Raw genomic sequence first — 19868 nt, 5'->3', positions numbered from 1 at the left:
TAGGGGAGATCGTGCTTAGACATGAATAAGCTCTTCCAGATTTGCAGGGGAATAAAGCATCTGATTGGCATCTGAGAGAAGCTATTAAATATAACCGCCCCCCTTAAGGAACTGATAAGCAATGACTTACATGTCTTGAAAGATCCATTCCCACTCCATCACCCCCAAGTCCAGGGCCTCACTGAGCTGTACCATGAACCAAACCAGCCCAGAAGAAAAAAAATAAAGAGACTTTTTCTTCTGATACTTGATCTGTGCCCCTTCACTCACTCTGCACATTGATGTGCACATTCCCCTTTGGAGCCACCTCAGAGGGTCCCTACCTCAAATTGAAGCTGCTGGGGCCTCCCTGCCTACCCTGGCCAAGGCCACTGACCGCCCCCCGCCCCACCCTGTGGGCATACCACCTTGCAGCATGTGGCCAGCTTAGCTTCTGCTCCTCACGCCTCTCTCCTGGCCTCCAGCCACCGCTGTGCTCATCGGCTTCTCTCGGGAGCGCGGGGAGGCAGGCAGGGCATGGGGACAGCCTGACCTGTGACTTCTGCGGTCTATCTGAGAGTCTCTCAGCACCTGGTTTGGGGTGTCAGGGTCCTGTCGGTCTCTGGCTTCACTTCCCCCGTCCCCCTTGGGTCTGATTCGTGGGTCTTTCAGGAAAGCCTGAGACAGATTTACCTTGTGAGAAAATCTGAAGTCAGACATGGAGGAAAAGTGGAGAGAGCCCTCCCCCCAGAGCTGGACACCCAGCTTCTGTCCCCAGCTGTCCTCCTCCTCAGCTTAAAGGTGGCACTTGGCCTCTCTTGAGTTTTCCATTCTGCCAGGTGGGGCCTTACTATCTCCCTCTTCCCCATGCACTGCTGTGAGGACTGAGTGAGTCATACAAAAGAGCGTTTGTGAGTTGCAACGTACTGAGTCCGCATAAGGGATTAAATTGAACCCACCACAACAAGGCCCTACGGTATAGCACAGGGAACTCTGCCCAGTGTTACGTGGCAGCCTGGATCGGGGGCGGAGTTTGGAGGAGAATAGATACGCATGTGTATGGCTGAGTCCCTTTGCTGTTCACTTGAAACTATCGTGGCATTGTTAATCGGCTATACTGCAGCACCAAATTAAAAGTTTAAAATTAATAACTACATTGAACCCACTAAACCAATAGTCTGTCACTGGCCGGGTCTATTCCAGTTACCAGAGTGCTCTCAGTGGTTCGCATAGGATCTGGCGTCTAGAAATGCTCATTAAAGGTTTGCTTGGTTGAAGAATGGATGGGATAAACAGGCTCCATGTTCAACAATCATTGTCTCTATTTCTCCCAGAAAAACAACGTGGTGACTGTCAATAAGGAACCTGTTGCTGAGGTGGACATTATGGCCACCAATGGCGTGGTCCACGCCATCTCCAGTGTCCTGCAGCCTCCAGGTAAGGCCCTAAAGGACCACATCCCCACTCAGCCTGCCACTGCTCTGTCTCTGCACATGGCTGTTAGCGCTCAGTAGAAACACTGCTCTCGGCAAAGATGAGAATGAATGTGGAACATGCGGACTGAGCATCCGTGAACAGCATGGCCTGGTCTGGTTGAAAAGTGACTTAGAAGCTCCCGGCTCAGATGTGCTACACCAGTAACTGAAGGAGAGATACCTCTCTGCTGAATTGCCTCACTGTCCCAGCCCCACGCAAACAGAGCCCAGTTGTTTTTCCCATGTTGGTGCTTGAACGTGGGTCAGAGCACACGCCTCCTACAGCATCCCGCCCCGGCTGAGCTCTCTGAACCTCCAACCAAGTTACTGTGGAACCCAGCCTCTCCCCTCACTTGTGCATTCACCTTTCTTTGAGCTCTCTCCCCATGGGCTAAATTCCTCCATGAGTTAAGGAACATTATGAAGGCAGACTTCATCTGAGGATGTAAGCCAGAAGACCCAACAGTGCCTCTCAGTCCTGGCAGTTATGAATGACATGCTAATCATTTCTCTCTCATCCAAGCTGCCTTTTCTTTTATCTGCAGCCAACAGACCTCAGGAACGTGGCGACGAACTTGCAGACTCTGCACTTGAAATCTTCAAACAGGCATCTGCATTCTCCAGGGTATGATGCCAGCTCTGTGGGCCCCTGGCCTGAATAGCTGTGTCCTGTGCTTGGGCCCACGGAGGGGACTCTCCTGTCTCCTTTGGCTGTCCGCCCAGGGCTTTCCCCACTCCCACTCCCACTCCCATTGGAGTATCCTTAGCTCTGGCCTGTGGAGAGTTTGGAATAAAAACCCAGGCAGTCTGTTTCCTTTGTGGGTGACAGCCCAGGCCTTCAAGCCTCTGTCTGAGGGGAAGCTGCAGCTGGTGAGAATCCATCTAACCAAGGACAGCCCATCCTGAATTTCCCTGATAGTGGGCTGGCCTGCTCTGAGCCTGGGCCTCCAGGTCACTCTTCCATCTTCCATGACATAGCCCAGCATGCTCTGCTGGGCAGTGGTGTGGGTTCTGGATTCTGGGCCAGCTTGAAGAGCCTGCCTTCTTTCCCTCAGCCCCCCCTCCCTCTCAGAGACTCACTGACTTTCTATGCTGCTTCTCCTGCTCCCCAGCTTGTCCAGATATCCCATGCAGGCTCCCTTGCTGCTTTGGGTCAGGTGGAGTCCCTTGGGAATATGGGGTGTGTTGCAGGAAGTTTGCATTTTAACACACAAGGCTGCAGAAGGTGGTCCTTAACCCAAAGGTCTGGAGATGGAATATGTCACTTTATGTTTGGACAGAGGGGGGTCTCCTTAGTCCTCCCTGAGGAGGGTTCTTGGCCCAGAGTTCCTATGTGTGATCCCCACCCTCTGTGTGGGCCTAGCTCCCCAAGGTCCAGATGATAGCCTGGGGGAAAGCCTGGCTCTGGGACTCCACAGGGCCTAGCAGTTCCACAATTCCCCTTCCTCTTCCTCACTCCCACCATTTTTTTCTAAGTAAGGATGGCCATAGGCAAAGCCACTGCCATGAGCAAGTGTAGGTATAACTGCCACTAGAAACCTTGACACCTCGTGTTTTCTTTCAGGCTACACAGACCTCTGTGAAACTAGGTAAGTCTGGTCTGGGTTTGACGTTCTCATAGACTTATGTAAGTCTTACCCCTGCTGCTGCTGCTAAGTCGCTTCAGTCGTGTCCGACTCTGTGCGACCCCATAGACGGAAGCCCACCAGGCTCCTCTGTCCCTGGGATTCTCCAGCCAAGAACACTGGAGTGGATTGCCATTTTCTTCTCCAATACATGAAAGTGAAAAGTGAAAGGGAAGTCGCTCAGTCGTGTCTGACTCTTAGCGACCCCATGGACTGCAGCCTACCAGGCTCCTCCGTCCATGGCATTTTCCAGGCAAGAGTACTGGAGTGGGGTGCCATTGCCTTCTCCGAGTCTTACCCCTAAACAGGCCTAAACTTGTCATCTGCTGTCTGTAGAAAGACTATCATGGTGCCATAAAACACAGCCTTTGGGGTCAGACACAGAACCCCTGGTTTCCTTCTCCATAAGATGGAGATGATAAGAGTACCAGCCTTATAGGGCTGATATGAGTTTTTGGCTTTGGGAACCTGGGAGTATTGCACCAAGGCTTGGCAGGAGCCTTTGGTGAGGATATGGTCCCAAGCTGGGAAGTGGAGAATACCTCAGTTCCAATCATCACTGAGTAAGATCGGAAGTTTTACAAACCAGAAAGCATCTGCTCTATGCAGGAGAGGGTGGCAGAGGAAGGCTGTTGGTTCTCATGACAGTGTCCTAGACAGACGTGGGAAGTCTGCACGTTCCTCACCTCTCCAATGTCTCTTTTTCAGCCCCTGTCTATCAGCGGTTATTAGAGAGGATGAAGCACTAGTGCGAAGGACCGCAGGAGGAATGCATTCAGCAGCTCCCTGCCACTTTCTCTCATTTTGCCAAAGAGACTGAATGTTTTTGAAACCAAATTATCACACTTTGATGTCCATGGGTCACACCATAATGAGATCTGAGCCTTGGGAGGGTGGGGGTGGGGGGAGGAGGGTGAGAGATAGACTTTTCATTTTTGCCCCCTAAACATGGCGGTTAGCGCACTGCAATGCAGAGTCCTGGATGTCACTGCCTGATGTTGACTTCCAGCAAGGACCTGTTGGCGTTTCCTGCCTGTGCCACGTACACTGGAAAAGGGAGCCAAAGTTTCTGAAGCTCACAAAGCATGAATCAGGCCATCCAGCGTCGTGAGGGCGACGTGGCACAGTGTTTGTAAAGCTCTTTCACAGTTGGAGAAATGGCATCCTTATAAGCTATGAGTTGAACGGCTCTGTCAAATGTTTTTCGCGCCTCCATGTGACTTGGACCCTTCTGTGTGACCCTGTCCAGTTAGAAAAGAGAGGGTCGGTGAGCACGCGGAGCTCAGGAGTCCCCAGGTGTGGCAGAGCCGTGGTGTGTTTGTAATAATAAAACCACAGAAACATATGCATACGTGGATGGGAACAGTGTGCCGGCCTGGGTATTCACAGGGTTGGAATTCTGTCTCTTGGGGCTGTGACGTTCCTCCCACTAAAATCCCACCAGGAGCAGCTAGGCGAGAAGCCCTGAGGCATGGGCTATGGGGATGACCGTGGCATCGACTTCATAGGTCCACCGTGAGAATGGAAGGACATAGTTCTTATAACACACTCGCATAGCGTTAAGTATCCTTATTCTTACCCTGCTGTCTGGAACTGCTCGGGATTGGGGCAGCTGGGAGTCTTTTTGTAGTGTCTTTCCCAAAGGGGATCCCGCTTTCCTGGAGACTGGGACAGTCCTGCCCTCCCCCACTTCACTCGGCCAAGGCTGACTTAAGGGACCCAACAACCCAGAGATGGTGCTGCTGGGGATAGAGCCGTGGAGGAGCAGACGCAGCCCCTCCCCAGTGTGGCTCCACGTCTGGGAAAGACAGCCGTTACATGTCATCCAATACAGTCATCCATGCCTTCATTCCTTAGATGTGAGTGTTAGGCTTGGTCAGCAGACAAGGTCCTGTTCTCATGGGGAAGAGACTCACTGATCTGCTAATGGCCCTGCCTGTCGCCGGCCCATCCACATGTACTCTGAGGGACTCTGTGACAGGCAGGAAGGAATCTGAGCAGGTGGGGGCTCCAGGAAGTGGGAGGAAGTGGGAGGAATTGAAGGAGCTGACCTGGGGGTGGTGGAGAGGAGGTCAGGCTGCAGGAGGCTGGGGAGATGTCCCGAGAGATGAGGGTTAGCCTTCTGCACCTGCTTGGTCCGGCCACTCTCCCCCAGGGGTTCCTGCAGGCTCGGCTGCCGGTGATACCCTGCTTGTCCTGGGGGTGCTGCAGCTGTGCTGCTCTTTGAGAACCCACATCCACACACCTGCGTGTTACAAGATGCCATCAGAACCCAGAGAGGCTATTAGCAAAACTTTTAAAGATACTTTCGTGGAAAACAAAAGTCACCACACAATTCCTTAAAAATGTCCAGACGCCACCATCTGTCCCTGTGCTCCCAGCCCTGTCCCCATCCCAGCCTCCTCCATAAGGGGGAGCTCTGTCCATTCTACCAGCTGGATAGTCCCCCTTGTGACAGAACCATGCACAGCCGTGGCCCTCCGCCCCCCTCCCAGCCAAAGGGGATTGAGTTCCCTTTAGGGTCATAAACATCCCCACCCCTGCATTTCCCAGAGACTCGGGCTAAGCTCAGGTGCTGCCATCTGAGGATGGACACCCAGGGCCAAGCGGTCGGCCTCTGGATGTTTCCAGGGAGGCGTGAGCTCCGGAGGAAAGTGTGCGTTGCCCTGGGTTGTGTGAGAGGTAGAGCAGCCGGGAGGTTGCTCAGGCCACTCTGAGCCCGGCCTGCTGAGCTCCAACCAGGCAAGGAAGGCAGAGGAGAAGGGAAAGGGGCTCTGCTTGCTTCCCTGTCACTCTGAGGCTCCCAGGCCTCTGAGCTGGAGAGGACCACAAAGACCCTCAGCATCAAAGCCCCAGGGCTTTCCAGGCCTTCCCCACTGGAGGCCAGCTCAGTGATGGGGCAACGGAGGGACCACTGCGTGGCTATGCTCCTAAGTGCAATGTCTTTTCTGTTTCTCACATCAGCCCTGTGAAATAGGTAAGGACTTGTGTGTGTGCTAAGTTGCTTCAGTTGCGTCTGACTCTTGTGTGACCCCATGGACTGTAGCCCACCAGGCTCCTGTGTCCACGGGATTCTCCAGGCAAGGATACTGGAGTGGGTTCCCGTTTCCTCCTCCAGGGGATCTTCTGGGTCCAGGGAGATCAAACCTGCATCTCTTGCTTCTCCTGCATTGGCAGGCAGGTTCTTTACCACTAGCACCACCCGAGAAGGCCAAGGACTCATAGAATCTCTATTTTACTGCTATGGAAAAGGAAGCTGAAAGAGGTGAGGTAGTTTGCCAAGTCACAGTGTAGGTAGGGGCTGAAACATAAACCAGACCCTACACAATTAACCACCCCTTGTGCCCCACCCACCCTGAGGTGGAGCCCTGGCAGCCACAGACAAGTGGGACACAGGTGCCGGGGGCCCTCCTGAGAAGCCCCGGTGGCCTGGGATCTCCTTGCATAGCCTAGACCACCACTTGTTTACCTGCTGCTGGGGGGCCGGGAGTGGGTGAGTACCAGCTGTGGACACCCCCGCCGTGTGGATGTCAGCAAAGAAGGGAAATAAGAGGGAGTTCCCCTGTGGAGGAGCGTACCTCTGTGCTTGAAACCATAACTCAATGTCATGGTCTGAGTGGAGCTGCCCGGAATCTTGTGCCCAGAAAGCTTTCTAAAGCCAGGAAAGAAGGCCATGGAATGAGGGTTGGGCCTGATGCCCTACCCTGAAAAGTCAAATGGGGCCGCCTCCCTGGCTGGCCCTGCCTGGCAAGGAAAGGAGCACATCCACTCGACGGGGTCTTCTGTTCACATCCCAGACTGAGCCAGTTCAGAGAATAAGTGCAGGGGTGGGGGGAGTCTGGGATAACCCCTTGCACCCCCACCCACCCACCCGCCCCACACACACCCAAGGGACCAAGAGGCCCAAAACAGAGCCTCAGACACAGATAACTTGCTCTTCACACCTACTCCTGGGTGGTCAGAGGACTGGGTGAGGAGGAAGGGAGCACCTGAGGTATTTCCCCATGGGAAACTTCCAGCTCTGGCCTGTTGGAGGTGGGCTCCATAGAGCCACCTGCACCCCCAGGCAGCAGCAAGGTCCCTGCCATCACAGCTCCATTTATCACAGGGGTGGCTGAATTGACACTGAGACCTGAAGAGTGAAGGGCTAGGGAAGAGCATTTGAGCTGAATAAACAGTGTGCATAAAGTCTCTGGCACATGCGGCCAGAGGGGAGTAGAGAAGATTCATCTGCTGAGATAGATATCTGGGAGTCAGACCATGCCTGACCTTGTGGGCTGCGGTAAGGATTTTAGACATTATTCCTCAGACCATGAGGAGCCATGGGGGTTTTTAGTTGAGGGAGAGAGATGGTGAGAGGTGTGTCATGATCAGATTTTTTTTTTTAATTGTGGCAAAATACACGTAGCATGGAGTTTACCATTTTAACTGTTTTTAAGTGAATAATCCAGTGACATTAAACACATTCACACGGTTGTGCAACCAATTTCCAGGATTCTTTCCATCTTTCATAACTGAAACTATATCCATTTAACAATAACTCCTCATTCTCCTTTTCCTTCAGCCCCTGGTAACAACTGTTTGGCTTTTTGTCTTTATGCCTTTGACTACTCTAGGGACTTCATATAAATAGAATCATACAGCATTTTTCTTTCTGTGACCAACTTCTTTCACTCAGCATAATGTCTTCAAGGTTCATCCTCATGGTAGCATGTGTCAGAGTTTCCATCATTTTTAAGGCTGGACAATATTCCATTGTGTATATACCACAGTTTGTTTGTTTATTCATTATATTCATCAGTGGACAGTTGGATTGCTTCTGGCTACTGTGAGTAATACTGCTATGAATGTGGGTGTTCAAATGTCTGGCCTTGATTTCAATTCTTTTCGGTATATACCAAGAAATGAATAGAAGAAAAGCCGCCACTGGAAGGAAAGTAAGGTTTCTGCTTTGTATATTTTACATTGGAGAAGCCGTTAAACATCCAAGTGGGGTGTCCGGGAGGCTTTTAGGTATTCAAGCCTTGGGCTCAGGGAAGAGGTCAGGCCTGAAAAGGGGTGCTGGGTGTCATAAAATCCTATAGGTGTTATTCAGAAACACTCACTGGGTGAAATCACCTAGTGACGGAATATAGAGAAAAGACAGTGCCTGGGACAGAGCCCAGGGTTGGCTCAGCATTTAGAGGCTCAACAAAGGGAGAGCAACCAGCAAAAGGACCTGAGAAGTTGTGTGAGGAGGACTGGAAGTCACCAGAAGAGAGCTTTTCAAGAAGGAGGGAGCATCAACCACATTGAATCATTGGTGTGTCCATTGGATCTGGCCACATGAATGTCATCCATAACCTGGGCAGGAGGACTTAAATCTGGAGAGGGAAAGAGGGATGAGAATACATTTTCTGACTTGAGTGCTTTGAATGAATGCTGAATTTTGAATTTGAATTTCAATGACTGAGAAGCCTGTAGGGAAAGGAGAGAAACTGGAAGTAATCCATTTGTTCAACCTCATCCTTTATACTTGCATCAGAAGCCCCTCCCTTCATCCCTGTGCACCCATCAATACAGCCCTAAGAATAATCCCCAACTTGCTTTTTGGCTTCCCCTGCTAGGGAGTGAGCTGCTGTGAGGGAGGGCCTCTGTCCTACCCAGGGTCCCAGCACCTAGCACAGGGCCTGGCACACAGTATTCAAAAGGTGTTACCCCAAAGCCTGGTTCCCAGAGCTTAGATGGTTCTTTCACTCAACACATTGGGCTCAGGCCCTGGTTGCTCTCTGAAAAGGAAGAGGAGGCTTCCTAGACCCTTGGGGGATCCTGGGTGTTTCTCCTGCATGGGGGTTGAAGCAAGCCCGCATAGCATGCTCCTCGGGTCTCTTCCAGAAAAGCAGGTGGTGGCCTTGTGAGCATCACCATCCCTGGAGCAGCTTCAGCCCACTTTGGCTGGGAAGGCTCCCTAATAAGAGAGCACACCCATGTGTCAGCAGTCCCAGGTCAGTGGGAACGTCTGAGTTCAGAGGACAGACAAATGGCTACTTAGTCACACTGCAGAACCCATCACTTCATCTTGAGCAGGTGACCTGAGCCTCTCCCAACTTTGGGAAGAAAGTGTTATGCTTGGAGAGCTACTCCTCCTTCCAGGATCTTCCTCCCCCAGTTCTGTTAGGAGGAAGAAGCTCTGAGATTTGGGAGCAGCAGAGAGAGAGAAAGAGAGGAGAAAGACTTCTGTTTAAATATCCTCATTTGAGCAGATATGGGTTTTTGAGTGAACAGATGGAAAGCCACTTTCTCCCCTGTCAGGAGGGCCAGGGAGTCCTCATGGCTTCTTGATGATGGCTCATACAGAACTCAAGTTCAATGAAGCCATCTGTGTGCAGGGCACTTCCCTGATGCCAGCTCTCAGTTGGGCTCCCAGAAGTGGGGTTGAGGGAAGCAGTTCTAGAGGAGGAGGTGAACCCCACCCCAGTGGAGAAGGGGAGGGAACTTGGGGCCTGTGACCTCAGTCCCTCCATCATCGTGCTCAGGCAGCTCCTCCAAACATGCCTGAGAACAAAGGAAGAACAGCCCCAGAAGTGCCAAGGTGCAACTTCCAAGCCCAGCCCAACTCTTAGAAGGAACACCTTCATTCAAACCCTAGTCGCTTCCAGCCTAGAGCCAGGATTCCTAATCTCCCATAAAGCAGGGACCCCTGACAGAAGCTGGGGACCCTCTCCTCAGAGAAATGCACAGTGACCTACAGCACAGGTCTGAGGACCACTTCCTCTTGAGTCCTAGTCTAAATGCCTTGATACAGGTCTGAGTTCCACAGCACTGCACATTTCTTGAGGCAGCAAGCAAGTCCTCTGCCCCAAAACATCTAGCTTAGACACACAGTGAAAGTTAAAGTCTCTTAGTCGTGCCTGACTCTTTGTGACCCAGGCCAAAGAATTCTCCAGGCCAGAATACTGGAGTGGGTAGCCTTTCCCTTCTCCAGGGGATCTTCATAACGCAGGGATCGAACCCAGGTCTCCCGCATCACAGGCAGATTCTTTACCAGCTGAACCACAAGGGAAGGCCATAAGATACACAGTAGGCCCTCAATAAATACAGACAGAGTAGGCCATCAAAGCACACCCAGTTTCTGAGGCTGCGACACGGCCCTGTGCTGTCCCTCCTTGGAGCAATGGCAGCCTGACAGCAGGAGAAGAGAGAGAACTCATAACCGTAACTGGTGTGAGGTGGAAAGGCCTTCAGATCTCACAGTGCAGCCCACCTCGGCAAAAGTGCAAATGCACAAACGTGCCCTGGTGAGACACCCTGCGAGTGCCAGGAGTGTGGGAAGACCTTGACTCAAAACCCCCACAGCTTTCAACATGGGAGAATTCACAGCGGTGGGAACCCCTGGGTACCCGAGTAATGTGGAAACACCTTTGAAAAAGTGAAAGTTGTGTCTGACTCTTCGTGACCCCATGGACTGTAGCCTGTCAGGATTCTCTGTCCATGGGATTCTCCAGGCAAGAATACTGGAGTGTATCTATTTCCTTCTTCAGGGGATCGAACCCACGTCTCCTGCATTGCAGGCAGATTCTTTACCATCTGAGCCACGAGAGAAGCCCAGAAACACCTTTATAGTATACATACTTGAGACATTGAACCAGAAGAAACACCCATTATAAGAAATAGATCTTTGAAGGTATATATCACCCTTTTTAGGAGATTATGGAAATCATACCAGTGGATGATTAAAAACAAAAGCCCTTTGTCATCTTCCTAACCATGTTTAGCTTTAGATCATATTTTACATTTAGTTTTGTTTTCTAATATGTCTATCATTGTCTTGCTAACTTTTCAATCCAATTTGAATTTGATTTTCTCTAAGATGGGAATTTCACCTCCAAGTTTTTATCTCATCCCCAGGAAGTCAACAGTTCCTTCCTTCCCTATTATTTTGTTTTGCCTTCTTGGAGACACATTTGATTATTCATATCAGCTTGTGTCTCAACCACATTTTCTGGTCTTTGATCCACATATCGGTGTTTGAACCTGGATCTCACCACTTAAATTGGTGTTAATTTAGTATCTTTTAACATCTAATAGAGTCAGGTTTCCTGGCTCTTGAAATTAACTTTTCCCTTTTGTAAAATTAACACTTTCTCTTTGCCAAAAGGTTTAGAAAATTTAGAGAAGCAGAAAGGAAAAGTAGAGATGACCTGAAATGCTAACAACTAGTAACCGTCTCTGTCACATTATTAGAACAGATTCTTCCAGATTTTATTTTTGAGAAAAATGCAAGCATATGTCACACACTGTAATCTTCCTTTATTGTGCCCAAATACATTACTAAAGTAAGTTTTGAAATAAAACAGGCCTTGTGGCCTTAGGCCAAATTGTAAGACAGCCTTTGTGACCTCATTACCGCCTCCATGGTGAAAAGGAGGCTGGATACAGGTGGGCCCAATGTCATCACAAGCCCTTCATTGAAAAGCAGAGTTTCTCCAGCTGGTGGCAGAAGAGGCAGCCGGAGGTTAGCCATGTGAGGAGCACTGTGTGCAGAGAAGCCGATTTGAGGATGGAGGGGGCCTAGTGAGAAGTCATACAGATGGCTCCTGGGAGCAGGGAAGAGCCCCGCTGCCAGCCAACAGGGAAACGGGGCCCTCAGACCTTCAACAGCCCCCACCTAAATGGGCAGGACAACCAGTTCTTCTCCAGAGCCTCCAGGTAAGAGCCTGCCAACGCCATCATTTCAGCACTGAGCAGAGAACCCAGGCAAGTCCACCCTGAATTCTCATAGAACTGTGAAATATCAATAGTTGGTGCTGTTTTAAGCTGCTAAGTTTGCAATAACTTCTCAGATGGCAATAGAAATTAACATAGGCATTTAAACCATTGAACCATTGAAAAGAAAACCCCTTTGATCAACTTTCTAACTGTATTTTCAATATTAGAAAAATGATGTTTGGGGATAAGCCTGTGAGGTTAGTTTCATTTTCTTTACTCACTGTCTATGGGGGCCTCTGAATTGCCCTCACTCCATGAAAAGCCTGCTTCCTGGGTCCAGATGGGATTCCTGGGACTGAGCTTCAAGAACAGGCTCTGTGAGACCCCACTGGGCAGGTCAAGGCCCTTCCTCTGAAGCGGGTGATCCTCTGCCTCTAACACTGTCCCAGAGCCACACGAGACCTGCTGAGAGCTGGGGGTTCAGAACTGCCTTGGGTTGGCCACATCCCCTCCTCACACGTGCTTGGGCATGCCTCCTGGTGGGCTAGCTGGCATCCCAAGGGCACCCAGACAGACAGTGGAACTGCACTTGACAATCAAATGATGATGCCCATCACTGGGTGTTCGCAGAGCCTTCTGGGAATAAGTGTCCACTTTTTCATAAAAAAAAAAAAAGTTTCCAGTGCTTAGAATTAAAAGGCTGACTTTTAAATTATTTATTTATTTTTGGCTGCGCTGGGTCTTTGTTTCACACACAAGCTTTCTCTAGTTTTGGCAAGGAGGGGCTATTCTCTAGTTGCGATGTGCAGGCTTCTCATTTCAGTGGCTTCTCTTATTTCAGAGCACAGGCTCTAGGCATTTGGGCTTCAGTAGTTGTGGCTCTCGGACCCTAGAGCATGAGTTTGGTAGTTGTGGTTCATGGGCTTAGTTGCCCTGGAGCATGTGGAATCTTCCCTGACCAGGGACTGAACCCTTGTCCCCTGCATTGGTAGGCAGATTCTTAATCACTGAACCACCGGGAAGTCCCCAACTTTGCATTTTAACACCCTTAACAGCCTGCAAGTTTCTATCCTATAGAAGCCCAGGGGAGCTGCAAAGCAGGCTGGTAAAAGGAAAATTGGACCACAAAGGGCCCTGGAGCTCCTCCAATACCATCCTCTGGTGCCAACCACAACAATCTGAATGCTAGGACACTTCCTCTTTTATCATCTTATCTTTGCTTTAGTTTACAAAATGAGAAACAGGCTTAGAGAGGTTATGTAATTTACTCAAGGAGGCACCATTAATGGTTGTCAGAATTCTGACCCAACTCTGACTCTTGGCTCTTCTAACCACTACTTTGGGTAGCTTAGGGGAACCCATACATCCAACAGAGACCCAGGAGCAGTGGGTTCTCAGTCCTGCTGCCTGTTGGAATCCTGAGGGACTTTTACGTTTTTGAATATCAATTTAGTTAGGTTGCACCCTGTCTCAGTTGTGGCATTTGGGATCTTTGTTGCATAATACGGATCTTTTAGTTGCAGTAATATGGGATCTAGTTCCCTGACCAGGGACCGAACCCAAGCCCCTGTGATGGGAGCTTGGAATCTTAGCCACTGGACCACCAGGAAAGTCACTTTGTGTTGTTGTTGTGCAGTCACTCGGTCGTGTCTGACTTTTTGTGACCCCATGGACCGCAGCATGCCAGGTTTCCCTGTCCTTCACTGTCTCCTGGAGTTTGTTCAAAGTCTTGTCCATTGAGTCAGTGATGCCACCCAACCATCTCATCCTCTGTCATCCTCTTCTGCTCCTGCTCTCACTCTTCCCCAGCATCAGGGTCTTTTCTAATAATGCTCTTCGCATCAGGTGGCCAAAGTATTGGAGCTTCAGCATCAGTCCTCCCAATGAATATTCAGGGTTGATTGCCTTTAGGATTGACTGGTTTGATCTTCTTGCAGCCCAAAGGACTCTCAAGAGTCTTCTCCAGTACCACAATTTGAAAGCATCAATTCTTTGGCACTCAGCAATTTTTATGGTCCACTCTCACATCTGCACACGACTGCTGGAAAAACCATAGCTTTGACTATCCAGACCTTTGCTGGCAAAGTGATGTCTCTGCTTTTTAATACACTGTCTAGATTTGTCATAGCTTTTCTTCCAAGGAGCGAGAGTCTTTTAATTTCGAGGCTGCAGTCACTGTCCACAGTGATTTTGGAGCCCAAGAAAATAAAGCCTGTCAGTGTTTCCATTATTTCCCCATCTATTTGCCCCGAAGTGATGCCATGAACTTGAGGGATAGAGCCAGCAATTTGATCAAGGCTCCCAGGTGATTCTGATGCATGGGAGAGTTTGAGAACCACTGTTTACAGAAATAGCCACATTTGCTGGGACAGCAGCTCAGGACTGGCAGAGAAGTGGTGTCTGGTTCTCTCAGTCTCTGCTTTGGTCTCCAAAGGCAAAACTTTGTTTCCCCAGGGGGCCAGGTTAGGATGAGCAAGAAGCAGACTAAGATTCTGCCAGCCACATCTGGAACCCAGCATGAATCCCCAGTTTCCAGCCCTGTTGGTATCATTATGCAAAAAGCAACATTCTTAAAGGGAAGCCATTGACTTTATGATTTTAATGAGATCTGGCTCAGCCTGTTTTCAAGATGTCTATTTATCGACTCACCAACAGCTGCCAGGGAGATGCAATACAGAATGTGTTTGTTTTCTCAATTTACTGCCTCAGTTTCTGGAACCTAAGCATCCCCTTCTGGAAAGCAGTGGGATCTCCCTGGCCTGAGGACATAGGGGAAGTTAGCCCCTCCCTGAGAGGAGGGGGTGGGATTATCCTTCTGAACATTCATTCTTTCAGTAAATACATACTGGATGCCTGTTGTATGTTCCAAGCACTGTGCTAGGAAACTGGGAGAAACAGCTCTGGTAGGAAGGTGAGGAAATTCTCCTGGATGTACATGAACTTCCCATCAGCTGGGAAGGAGATAGGGAATAGTTCTACTCTACTGAGTTGCTCAGTGTGTCTGACTCTTTGCGACACCATGGACTGTAGCCCGCCAGGCTCCTCTGCCCATGGGGATTCTCCAGGCAAGAACACTGGAGTAGGTTCCATTCCTTTCTCTAGGATTATTCTCCTAGAGTTCTTTAAAAAATGCAAATTCCAGGGCAGCACCCAAATGATCCAGACTCAGCTGTCTGAAGCACAGCCCAGGAACCTGAAGCTTTTACCAGATACTCTTCTGATGACTCTTGGTGGGAAGTCCTCTGAAACAGAGCCGTAAGGGTTTGTCATGTGTTTTGCTTTAAGTAATTTCTGTTCTTTATGTAAAATCAGGCAATAAGGACTGAACAACATCCAGTTTAACACTCCTGTCCCCCCAGCTTCACTTACCCTCATCACTGTTGATACATCAGCTTCCAAGCTGGACTTAGTGCAACAGTTTCTCATTCAGTTTCTCTCCCTTGCAGGGTTCAAAGTCCTCTGGTTGGTTTGAGGAGGGAGATCCACTTTCTGGGCCAGGACTATTTTCGCTAATAAGGATGTTTGCCTTCAGGCTGTCTGCTGCTTCTGGCCCCTTTCAGAACCCTGCTGCCTGTTGGGTAGGGAGCAGAAGGTGTGTGCGACTCTCCGAAGAAGAGTTTTTCCGTGGGCCAGCTTGAGGCACATCAGGGACCACACAATGCTTTGTCACCCACTATGCACAGCCCCAGAGGCTCCCTCCTCCTGAGTCAAGGGCTGACAGGCGGTGCTCCGAACTTCAGGCCTGATCCGGGGCTCAGGCTGAGCTGTGTGCAGTGAGGAGGGGGAGGCAACGTCCCTGCAAAGACTTGAAAGCAGGATACATCGTGGTGTGATCAAAGGTGTGTGTGGCTTTTCAGATCCAAGGCAGGTGGAAGGCAAGGTCAGCTGGTCGTTGGTCCCCACCACTCAGAGTTGAGAGGAGAGTCAGAAACGTAGCCTGAGAGTGCCTCCAGGGGACCCTCTCTGTGGCCCTGAACCCCTTCCCCCAGCGTGCTGTTTCCCCCTCCCTGGGGCCCACTGGGATTTCCTCCCCTGAGAACTAAAGCCCCTCCCCAAACCAACCCAGCCTTTCTGGAAGGAATGTCAGTAACACTTATCTAAAGCCCTGAAGATAGCAACTCCATGCCGAAGCATTTAATCTGAAAACTGCATGTGTGTGATGTGTGTGTTTGTGTGCTCACTCTGGCCTACAAAGTGGTAGATACACTAGTGCTATATCCACTAGCGGGGTGGAAGTTCCTACCAACATGGGCTTATCCCTACCTTAAACCAAGTTGCATAAAATGTCTGGAGACCCTGGAAGTGCTAGACAGAAATCAGGTGGAGAGAAGCTAAGAGAAGAGATCTTTGGATTGGGAGGCAGGTGACCACTCTACAGGAGTACCACCACGGTTGCTGCAAGGGAGCGTGGCTGAGGCATAAAGAACTGGAGGTCTCAAGGCCTTGCTCTGTAGTCCACAGACCAGAGTGCATATACATAAAAAAGGCGATAAGGATAAAATAAGTGGCAGTGATTGTGTTAAAGTTGCAGAGGCATTCTCGTTGTACTTGGATAAGTATGATATCATAATCCACACCACGACCTGAAGGTCCTGGGGCTCTGACCTTGACTGTGAATCTCTAGTCATGCACTATATATATACACACACACACACACACACATATATATATATATATTTTTTTGCTGGCACCATCCAACCTTGCAAGAGATGTTGGTCAGTCAGTCATCTAGGACCAGGCTGACTCGAAACCCAGCAGTGAGCTATTCCATACACTCCATCCAGCCATCAAATCTACCCCAATTTATGTTACCAAAATTAAGTTATGATGAATTAAGTTATTGGGCAAACCTCGATTGGTGATCGAGGACATATTTAATTTTTGAAGAGATGGAATTCTGTTTTAATTCAGTAGACAAAAGGGTCAGAAAGCACCCATAGGTCTCAAACCTCAATATAGGTATCTGCAGTCTGATGGGTGGGAGTAACCGCTTGTGCTAAATCTGACCAGGGTAGCTGGTAGTGATCCTAACTTCTAAAAGATTATGGAGTGACATGGAAGGGTGGGGCTACATCCGCTCCACGCCCCCAAGCTGTCTGCACCACCTTGTCCTTCCCTGCTCCCAGCTCTGTGCCCCAGAGTTTATCCGAGTTGTCAGAAGGCCTCTCAGCCGACGTGCGCCCTGCTGGCAGGACCGCTGAAAGGGATGGGAATTGATGACTGTGGACGGAGGGTGTGGATGAGCAGACGGTGGGCCTGAATCAGAGCAGGCAGCTGAGAAGTCCTTTCGTTCTAGAAAACCCTCATGATGCCCCTGAGCAGATAGGGGGAGCTGCAGGCCCTCCGTAAAATAGTCCATGAGCAGTTGCGAAGCCTGCGGAGGGCTGAGGCCCAGTCATTTATCTCTGTGTCAGGCCTTGAGCTGGGTCCTCTGCTTAGTCGCTTGGTTGTCCAAATCTGTGATGCCAAGGACTAAAGCCTGACAGGCTCCTCTGTCTATGGGAGTTTTCAGGCAAGAACACTGGAGTGGGTTGCCATTTCCAGTTCTGGGAACACAGAATTAGTGATCAGCAAATGTTATTTGCATGTCAAGTTGAATGAATTAATTAGGGTTTTCACGTCCAGGAGAAGGTTGAGATGGAGCCCACAGGCCCAAATGTTTAAAGCCCCACAGCTCAGGAGAAAATCCCTGCCTAGGATAAAGGAGCATGAATGGCTCCTGCTTTCCCCCACCCCACCCCTTTGTCTACCTTTCTTTCCTTTTGGAGAATTCAGAAGCTAGATGGAGACCTTACGCATAAATTGCTAACACAGAAACTGAGACCTCAAGGATCGTACTGTTTATTGAACACACAGCAGGCACCAAGCTCTGGCTTAAGCATTTTCCTCATTTAATGGCCAGAACAACTCTGTGAGGTTGTTAATGTTGACCCATTTTGCACATGAATAAACTGAGACTCAGAGTTAAAACACTGACATGTTAGAAAGTCTAAAAACCTGACAAAATTATTCAGAGACAGAACCAATATTTGAACTGTCAGGAAAGGGGAAATTTTATCTGTAGAATCTGTCTTTTAAAATATTTCAAATAATTAGTAAGGTCCACTAGACAGACATCTTCTGTTGTGCTCCTTACTGTTTCCACATACCTAGCACAGGGCCTGGTCCACAGTGGAAACTCAGGAAACATGTGGTAAGTGAATGAGCAGAACAGAACCCCGTTATGTTGGATTGGCCAAAAAGTTTGGGTTTTCAGTAAGATGTTACAGAAAAACCCGAACAAACTTTTCGGTCAACCCAATGTAAACTGTGGTACTACCAACCTGGGTTGAACCCCAGCTCCCCCTACTTCCTAGCTATGAGAGAGACATCAAGCTCACACTTTGCACTGTTTTTTTTAGTTTCATGTTGCATGATACAAAAGGGCTTCCCAGGTGGTGGAGTGGTAAAGAATCTGCCTGCAATGCAGGAGACACAGAGACTCAGGTTTGATCCCTGGGTCAGGAAGATCCCCTGGAGTAGGAAAAGGCAACTTCCTCCAGCATTCTGGCCTGGAAAATTCCACAGACAGAGGAGACGTGGGTTACAGGCTATGGGGTCGCAAAGAATCAGACATGACTGAGCACACGTACACAAAACAAAAACCACATGAAAAATTAAAACCATTGCAGTCAATGAAAGCCATAGTTGACGTAATCCCAGCTTCCAATCCAAAACCCTCCCCAGAGGTAATAGCTATTTTTGAACAGTTGGCTGTGCCTCCTTCTAGTTCTCTTTCTCTAAATTGACATATAGCACTAAACACAAACACATAGCTTTGTTTGGGTTATGGCTCTGTTTTGCTTGATGTGATAGGACTGTACTGCACCAGCTTTGTGGGAAACTCCACTGTATGTCTGAGACATGTTCCCACAACAGCATCTGGAGATCTCTCATTATTTATAATAGCTCCCCAAGAGGACATGAACCATGATTTATTTTGCCATTCTCCCCATAGGACGGGACACTGAAGTTGTTTCTGTTTTCTTCACTAGTTTATAGATAGTGTTCCAGTGAACATCTTTGCACAAGCCTCTTCACGGACAGAGACAAAGACTTCTTGAGGATAAATTCCCAGAAGTGGAATTGCCGGGCTGAGAAACACACAATTTTAAATTGTAATTGCCATCCAAAAATGGGCCTGTTAATAGTATGTACCTGATGGAGGCCTGGGAAGTTCCGCTGTAAAGATGCGCTTCATTCAGGCCAGGCACACAGTAGGCTCAGTAAACACCTACCAAAGCAGCTGCCAGTGCATCACTTCTCTATTCGGCATTCCCAGCCCCTGGTCCGAGCACGCCCTGGTTTGGTGCCTGGAGCCAGGTTAAGGAATGAGAGCTGGCCAGCAGACAGGGGAGGACTCAGCGGCTGTGTTCCAGGTGCTCCCCCTGGTGGGCAAATGTCCCCGGACAGTGAGCCATCCCCCGTCTTTGTAAGCCCTAAAGCAGATCACAATCCTTCCTGCCCTCCTCTCCTTAGACTCTGACCCAGACTTCATCTGCTGGATGTTCCGGTACCTGCCTTTCTTATAGTATCTCGTGCCCCTCCCCTCTTCCCTTGTTTTGTTGCGATCACATTTCTTTCTCTGGCTTTCTCCAGCACATCCTTTCTAGCTCCTTCATTCTTTCTCAGCGATCTTCCCACCCTACAAGCTTGTCTTTAATACTCAACTCATTCGCTGCCTCTTCAGAGGGCCCTATCGAATACATTCTGTCTCAAGGGCCACCTCTCTCCTCTCCACATACCTACCCCCACCCTTTACTCTTTGTCGAATCAGCCTGTGTTTTTCCTCCATTAGCAAGTTCCCGCTGAAATAAACCCAGACATTTCCAAGTGTGGCAGAGCACGGTGTCATGGGAACAGGGACCACTTCTGTCTTACATGTGATCCCCGTCTCCCAGCGCCTGCCGGTAGCGCCTGGCAGTGGCAAGCACTCAACATCTGTTGAATGAATGGATGAGTGAGTAACTGAATGATACTAACAGGCAGGAACAGAAAGGACATTGAGAGCTCACAGGGGCCAAGGCAGAACATATTTCCCAAGGTTTTGGCTCTCTTTCTC

General features: G+C 49.5%; 1 protein-coding gene across 2 annotated transcripts in view; it reads left to right on the top strand.

The window, feature by feature from the left end:
* Positions 1–4424, top strand: part of TGFBI (transforming growth factor beta induced) — a 33934-nt gene extending 29510 nt beyond the window's left edge. Inside the window, exons 14-17 of one of the 2 annotated variants that reach the window (XM_043465444.1) lie at positions 1314–1416; positions 2000–2079; positions 3019–3043; positions 3788–4424. In XM_043465444.1, coding sequence (XP_043321379.1) covers positions 1314–1416; positions 2000–2079; positions 3019–3043; positions 3788–3828 — 249 coding nt within the window. In that variant the 3' untranslated portion in view covers positions 3829–4424. The remainder of the gene's footprint in view (positions 1–1313; positions 1417–1999; positions 2080–3018; positions 3044–3787) is intronic. The other variant, XM_043465445.1, reaches the window with a different exon arrangement.
* The last annotated feature ends 15444 nt before the right edge of the window (positions 4425–19868 follow it).

This window comes from Cervus canadensis, chromosome 4, assembly GCF_019320065.1.
Source record: "Cervus canadensis isolate Bull #8, Minnesota chromosome 4, ASM1932006v1, whole genome shotgun sequence".
Taxonomy (NCBI): Eukaryota; Metazoa; Chordata; class Mammalia; order Artiodactyla; family Cervidae; genus Cervus; species Cervus canadensis.
The sequence above is the reverse complement of the archived record's forward strand: the minus strand, read 5'-3'. Positions and strand labels throughout refer to the sequence as shown.